The sequence below is a fragment of the Nicotiana sylvestris genome, chromosome 2 (assembly GCF_000393655.2).
Source record: "Nicotiana sylvestris chromosome 2, ASM39365v2, whole genome shotgun sequence".
In the NCBI taxonomy this organism is placed as follows: domain Eukaryota; kingdom Viridiplantae; phylum Streptophyta; class Magnoliopsida; order Solanales; family Solanaceae; genus Nicotiana; species Nicotiana sylvestris.
In genome coordinates, this window is record NC_091058.1 from 177,337,084 (window position 1) to 177,344,632 (window position 7,549).

General features: G+C 38.6%; 1 protein-coding gene and 1 non-coding gene across 2 annotated transcripts; one reads left to right on the forward strand and one right to left on the reverse strand.

Annotated features, from left to right (window-relative positions):
• Positions 1–224: 224 nt before the first annotated feature.
• Positions 225–2,695, forward strand: LOC138886006 (uncharacterized). Its single transcript, XM_070167027.1, has 3 exons — positions 225–504; positions 589–1,066; positions 1,591–2,695. Exons 1-3 carry the CDS (start codon positions 225–227, stop codon positions 2,693–2,695), a joined length of 1,863 nt encoding a protein of 620 aa, XP_070023128.1.
• On the reverse strand, positions 735–839 carry LOC138886563 (small nucleolar RNA R71). The gene has a single exon (XR_011405613.1). It is a non-coding gene; the product is annotated as a small nucleolar RNA R71 (small nucleolar RNA).
• Positions 2,696–7,549: the final 4,854 nt, after the last annotated feature.

Here is a 7,549-nt window from a genome sequence, read left to right on the forward strand (position 1 = left end):
AGTTGATAGTTAATCACAAGTCCCTGTGGGTACGATATCTGGACTTACAATCCTATATTACTTGTCGACCACGTATACTTGCGTGTGTGTTTGGGAGCAACAAGTTTTTGGTGCGGTTGTCGGGGACTTGAATATTAGATATTTGCTAGTTTTTGCTTTAATTGTTTATTTCATCGAGTCTAATGTTACTTGTTTGTTGCTCGGATCTCAGGAACTTTGATTGAATGCGTAGGGTCAGAAGCCAAGACCGACTTCAAGGCTTTGATCCTGACCCCGAGAGAACATTTTATAGGAGGTTGAGGGAAGCAAGGGACATGAATAATATTCAGGCACCTGCTCAATTTCCTATGGACATGGAAGAGGAGCAACCCATGGCTGTTCAGGAGGTGGTGATGCCCAGCTTTGCTAATGTCACCTCCAGTAGAGTGAAGCCCAGGATCACTGGGCACTTTGAGCTAAAACAGAGCATGATCCAGCTACTTCATGCAAACATGCAATTTATGGGTCTTCCACACGAGGATCCACTATAGCATATTCTAAACTTCTTGGAGATTAGTGATACTTATATCACTAACGGGGTCATTCCAGATTATGTGAGGCTCACACTTTTTCCATTCTCTCTGTTGGGCAAGGCTAAGCGATGGCTAAAGGCAGAACCAACTAATTCCATTACAACATGGAATGATTTGGCGAGAAAATTTCTCGCAAGGTTCTTCCCTTCAAGCAAAACTGCAAAGATCAGAAGTGAGATAGTTGCCTTCAAACAGAAAGCAGGGGAATCTTTATACTCAGCTTGGGAAAGGTTCAAGGGGCTACTCAGAGACTGTCCTCATCACAATCAGACAAATGAAGTGTTATCTCACACTTTCATAGAAGGGCTCTGTCCCCAAACAAAAATTGTAGTCGATACGGCAGCTGGAGGTCAAGTATTGGAGAAAAGATTCGATGAAATTTATGCATTATTGAACAAATTCTCCAAAAGCAATTCGGATTGGCAAGGAGAGATGGGTAGGAACATGGTACAAAAATCACCATGGATTCTTAAATTAGATGTTGTCTCAGCATTGTCAGCACAAGTCTCTACGCTAACCAACCAAGTCAATCAGATGACCATGATCATTAACAAGCAACTAGCCCAGCCAATGCAACAAGTTCAAATATTTTGTGAATATGTGGAGAGGGTCACATGAGTAATCTATGCCCAACAAATCCAGAATCTGTATACTTGGTGGGTAATGCAAATCGAGGCCAAACAAATCAGTATGGGGACACCTACAATCCCAACTAGAGGAATCACCCAAACTTCTCTTGGGGTGGAAATCAAGGCAATCAGAATCAATACCAGCCTCACGCACCTCAACAACAATCCAGTCCACCTCAGGCTGAACAACAAGTTAGCCTTGAGGAGATGATGAAGAAATTGATGACCGACCAGCAAGCCCTCAATCAGAAATTAATAGCAGATCAACAAACTTTCAATTACAAATTAATAGCAGATCAACAAACTTTCAATCAGAAAATGATGGCTGATCAGCATGCTAAAACCGCAACACTGAGAAATTTAGAGCACCACGTGGGCTAACTTGCCAGAGCCGAAAATACCAGACCAATAGGGGCTCTTCCTAGTGATACAAAGCCCAATCCTAAAGCTCAAGTCAATGCAGTTACCTTGAGAAATGGAAGATCATTAGAAGAAGTTCCAAAGAAAAAGAAGAATATAGCTCATCCCGAAGGACAATTAGTTCCCCAGCCAGTTGAGGGGAATAAGAAAGATGATAAAGGACCCAAGCCAGTAAGTGAGACTAGGCCACCACCTCCGTTTCCACAAAGACTGCAGAAGCAAAAAGATGATGCTAAGTACAAGAAATTCCTAGATATTTTGAGCGAAGTGAGTGTGAATTTACCTTTGGTGGAAATTTTGCAGGAAGCGCCTAAGTATGCAAGGTATCTCAGAGATATTGTGGCAAAAAAACGAAGACATGCAGAGTTTGAAATAGTTGCACTTACTGAAGAGTGCAGTGCCATAGTTCAGAGTAAACTTCCTCCTAAGTTGAAGGATCCTGGGTGTTTCACAATTCCTTTGTCTCTTGGAAAACAAGAAGTTGGTAGAGCCCTGTGTGACTTAGGGGCTAGTATAAATTTGATGCCATCCTCTTTGTTCAAGCAACTCGGATTCGGGGTGCTTAGACCTAATACAATCACTTTACAGTTAGCAGATAGGTCACTAGTCATGCCAGAAGGAATTATTGAGGATGTGTTAGTTCGAGTGGGAAAGTTTATTCTTCCTGCTGATTTTATTGTTCTTGATTACGAGGCAGATGAGGAAGTGCCCATTATTTTGGGGCGACCATTCTTAGCTACCGGTGGAGCATTTATTGATGTAAGGGAAGGGAAGTTAAAAATGAGAGTTGACGATGAGGAGGTCACTTTTAATGTGTACAAGGCACTTAAGCTCCCTAAGCATTATGAGGACTTGTGCATGATTACTGTGGTCGAATTGAAGGGCATAGAGCAGAGTCATCATGTGAATCATAGTGATCCAGATGGGACAACTGAGTTAGAGGAGGTGGTGTTTCCAGCTGAGCATGTAAAGATGATTGAGAAAAGAGCCAGAGATAAAAGAGGAGACCTTCCGAGAGCGTGCAAAAAGGCTAGACTTTATGGGAGAAAGAAGAAGAAAAAGCTCCCAACCTGAGCAAAATAGCAGAGTCGTGTCGCGACTATAATTAAGGCGCTTGTTGGGAGGCAACCAAACCTGTATATCTTTTATTTATTGATTATTTTTTTTCTAGTGTCAAGTTTTGTGTTGTTTTTATTTTTCAGAGTAGGGGAAGTTTGAGTACCCAAAGTTGAAGCTGATTAGCATGTTTGAGCCTAAGTGTGGGGTCGTCCCGACCCTTAATATTGAGGATCATGTCCGAGCTAGGCCTGAGAGGGCCTCAGGGAGTATTTCTCACCCTTGTTTTAATATTTCTCTATGATCATGCATCGAGGACTATGCATAATATAAGTGTGGGGTGGGGAAACTACTTTCTGAAGTGTAATTATATAAAACAATTTTTTATTTAGTTTTTCTTTTAGAACTCGTAGTAGACATAGTCTAGGTAAAATAAAAATGAAAATTGAAAAAAAAAATTGAAAAAGCTTGGAATTTTCCCGACGATGGATATTTTGGACAATTTTCTTGAGGGATAAAAGCCCGATTTAAAAAACACCAAAAAGATTTTTGTTTTTTTATTTATTTTTTATTTTTATTTTTTTAGAATATCTAGGTAGTATTCCTTGGTTTTTCTTTGGGCACCAGTTCTTTTCCAAGGATGTAGCTCGAACCGGGCACTTTAATTTCTTTTTAAGAGTAGTTTAGGAAGGAACTGAGTAATTCTGAGATACTCATTGACATAGTTGATGCTGGCACATTAGGCTATGACATACATTCTGTTTTCCCGTGTAGTTGATTTGAATAGTGAAGCCTAAGTAAAGTAAATAGCCTATTTTGTGACGCCTTTTCTCGGTTGTTTGAATTGTATACCGCATAGTGCAATGTTGCTTAAATTTCTCATTTAATTGTGCTTGCTTGACTTGAGAGTTGAACAAAACCGTCTTGATTGAATCATGTGCAACGTGTGTGTGAGGATTCGTGATTCTCTATGCTATCCTGTGTAGTCTAGAACTTGCCCCGTTTGTTAATTGAAGCGAAATTGTAAGTTGTGCTAATCTAGGAGATGACGTAGGCATTTTCTTGCTTGATCATGTATGTGCTTGTCACATAATAATAGAATTTTCCATTGCTAGCCCCTTTGAGCCTATAGACCTTTCTTTTGGCACCCACATTACAAGCCATCCCCTATTTTGTTCTTAATCTGATATTGATTGAACCTTTACCTCCTAAGGCACTTAGTAGCTAAAAGAAGTTAGGTTAGAGATTGGGGAGTATCTGTTGAGTGGAACCATGGAAGGGCCCGTTGATGCACTATAGTTGAAATTAAAGGTCACTTGCAGATGAACTTTAAAGTATGAAGTGTGTGAAGAAAAGAAAAAAAAGAGGAGAAAAGGAAAAGAAAAATTGAAAGAAATGAAAAATGATAAGTGAAAGTACGTAGAAAAATATACACCTCCAATTCTTATTTATTTATGCTAGTGGAAATATATAAGTGCTTCATTGAAAAGAGGATTATATTGTATATGACAAGTGAATTGGTTGAGAAGAATATGTGCTTGAATTGTGAATGTAGTGTGTTAAAGTGCTTAGGAGGGTTAGCCACTATTTCTAAATGTATCATACCCGTCCCTTAGCCTACATGACAACCGTAAATTCCTAATTGATCCTAAATTTGGCAAGCTCAAATTAGTAGAGATATACACCACAGGCAAGCTTATGGTACGATCACGGGATGCATATGAACTCTTTGTGAGAGTGAGTGAATTTGGTTCAATTGTGTGATGTCCTTAAATTATGTTCAAAAGCATATTTGAATGTGTGAACTAGTCTATATTCACTCTTTTGTTTGTTGGTGAGGGCACATGATCTCATGAATGATTGGTAATGTCATAAACTTTATTGTTGGGTAAGTGCACGAATTGAGGGTGCTTAGTGGTTGCAAGTCGATTGTTGAGGTTCAGTGGTGACGAATATATTGTTGGAATTTATTAAATTGAAATATTATACTTTGGTATGCTTAAACAGGAAGAATGTGAAATTTTGTGTGTTCATGCACGTGCTAGTATTGATTGTAGTCAAGAGTATAGTGTGTGGTTAAAAGTTAAGGTGCTCCTCTATGTTTGAACTTTGTACGTACTTGGCAGTTTATTAGATTGTCCCATTGCTCGAGGACGAGCAAGAGTTTAAGTGTGGGGTTTTGATGATAGACTATAATTGCGTATTTTAGTCGCTTATTACGCTCTAATTTATTGCACTTTAATTGAGTTTGAGCTTTAATCACTAGTGTTTTACACTAAATATGTGTTTTATGCCTTTTAGGAGTAATTCCGATCTATGTAGGCATTATGGAATGAATTCAAGTGATTTTGAGCTTTGAAGTCTGAGTAAAAGCCCAAGACATTAAGTCGGGATCGTGTTCGGAGGTCGTGTACCAAGTCCGGATGTTAAAAGAGGACAAAATAAGTTCACTCTGAGATAATTACACTGCGCGCCTCATGGGCCGCCGCATGGTACTGCGCAGTAGTGTAAAGTGCTGCCTGATGCGAAAAGTTGAGGCTGCTGATAATTTCCATTAGCGCGGCGCATGGTGCGGCGCGGCTGTACAAAATTTATAGAGCTAGAGTCCTATTTCGCGTAGGAGAAGGTGTTTCCATCTGGGCCCGACCCTACTTGGTATATATACATGGAAAAACGTTACTTTGAAGATATCTAATAGACTTTTGACACATCTTAGACCTAGGGATACACTTTAGACGTGGAGGAAGACAAACCACGCTTGGAGGAGGCTTCAAACTAATTTTTTTTTCTCTTTTCTTCTTTTAGTTTCATAGCTTATTAGTTCTAGAGTTTTGGGTGCTACATGAACGTTGTAGTTTGAATCTTGAATTGTTCTTATTATTTTATCATATTGGTTTATTTATTCAATCTTGCGCTTAATTATTTGATTGCTTGATCACCAATTGAATACTATCTACGAATCTAGGATTGAACTCGGGAGAGGGAATTCTAGATTGCATATAAGATTGGGTAGAGAAAGATCTTAACTCTTAGGGAAGGTGGATTTGCGGTTAGGATAGGAATATACCTAATCGCCTTGCTTGGTTATTATACGGGAATTATAAATGTGTTCTTATTAATCCTAATTCCATAGGAATATAGGCGTTAGGTTAGCTTGAATAGGCGAGTTGTACTTCGGGAGAAGGCTACAAGCAATATTAACCCTGTCAACCAATAAACCAGATAAATTAATTAGACGATTTAAGTGGAAAACTCAACGGGATTGTTAGCTAACCCATAGCTCTAGAATAATCACCCACATTGAATTTGCCGTTAAGCTTGTCGTTGTTTTCTTTGATCTCTTAATTTGTTGCTTTAGATTAATTTTAGTTAAATATTCATACTTTAGAATTCTCTTGTATAGATTAATTGTTTAGTTTAATTTAGTTGATAGTTAATCACAAGTCCTTGTGGGTACGATATCTGGGCTTACAATCCTATATTACTTGTCGACCACGTATACTTGTGTGTGCGTTTGGGAGCAACATCGTACATGAGATCCAAAATAATGGAGTTTTGAGCTAATATTCAAGGTATGGATTCCTAAGACTATACCCATTACATACTTGATAATTACATAATTTGGAATGTTAAATCATGATTTATAAAGGAAAAAACATGACATTTTGGACCTAAGAAAAAAGATTGATTTATGGTCTAGAAAATGAAACCAAGTTTAAATTTTAATGGTATATTTGAATTCCTTAGCTTAGGGGAAATGACTTGTAATGACCCGGCGTATTGTAGCCACGTTCCTCTTATTATTACATCTTCTATTCTTATTTATTGTTATGTGAACTTTCAGGGTAGTTAGTTTGGTTTTGGGATTTATTCGGATTGAATTGGGACACATAGTTTACCGAAGTTTAACATTTATATAGATGACTCTAGAATAGAGTTTTGATAGTTCCGATAGTTTCGCATGGTGATTTTGGACTTAGACGTATGTTCGGATGTTTATTTGGAGGCTCGTACATTGATTTGATGATTTATGGCGAAAGTTGGAAAGTTGAAGGTTCAAAAGGTTGAGAGAAGTTTGAACGAGAGTTGACTATGTTGATATCAGGTTTAGATTTCGGTTTCAAAAGTTGGAATAGGTTTGTTGCATCATGTGGGACTAGTGTGCAAAATTTGAGGTCATTCGAAGTTGATTTGGTAGGGTTAAGCATTGGTTTTAGAAGTTGGAAATTCTTTTGTTTCATTAGGCTTGAATTGATGTGTGATTCGTGATTTTAGTATTGTTTGTTGTGATTCGACGATTCCATTAAGTCCTTATCATGTTTTAGGACCTGTTATTATGTTTAGATGGGGTCCTGGGGGCCTCAGGTGAGATTCAGATTAGTTTTTGTGCTTGGTGTATTATTGAAGCTTATGGCTTCTGGTGGGTGATTGCACCTGTGAAGTCTTGGCCGTAGGTGTGAAATTGCAGAAGCGATAGATCTATCGCAAAATCAAAAATAACCTAGGCTTGTCGGTGGTCGCATATGCGGATAGGGAGACGTTTTTGCTGAAGCGCAGATACACTAGGTAGTCCGCAGAAATGGATTTTGACTGGGCAAACTTGAGAAGCAGATGCAGACAAGATACGCATATGCAGGTGCGCAGGAGTGGGGTAGAGAGAGCAAAAGCGGTTCCACATGTGCGGACTAATGACCACAGGTGTGTGTAGGTATAGAGTAAATGAATTTTCGCACCTGCAATGATAATTCCGCAGGTGCAACCACAGAAGCAAAAATGCTGGACATGATTATAAATCTAAGGGTTTCATTATTTTCTAATTATTGGAATTGTGAAACTCGATCTAAGGCGATTTTTCGAATATTTCTCATCCCA

Excerpts from the sequence above, each read along its gene's own strand:
- LOC138886006 (XM_070167027.1), top strand. The coding sequence starts at position 225 with ATGCGTAGGGTCAGAAGCCAAGACCGACTTCAAGGCTTTGATCCTGAC. Across the intron at positions 505-588 it reads TGCAAACATGCAATTTATGG|ATTATGTGAGGCTCACACTT; the intron begins GTCTTCCACACG and ends GGGTCATTCCAG. Across the intron at positions 1,067-1,590 it reads TTAGATGTTGTCTCAGCATT|AGCCGAAAATACCAGACCAA; the intron begins GTCAGCACAAGT and ends CTAACTTGCCAG.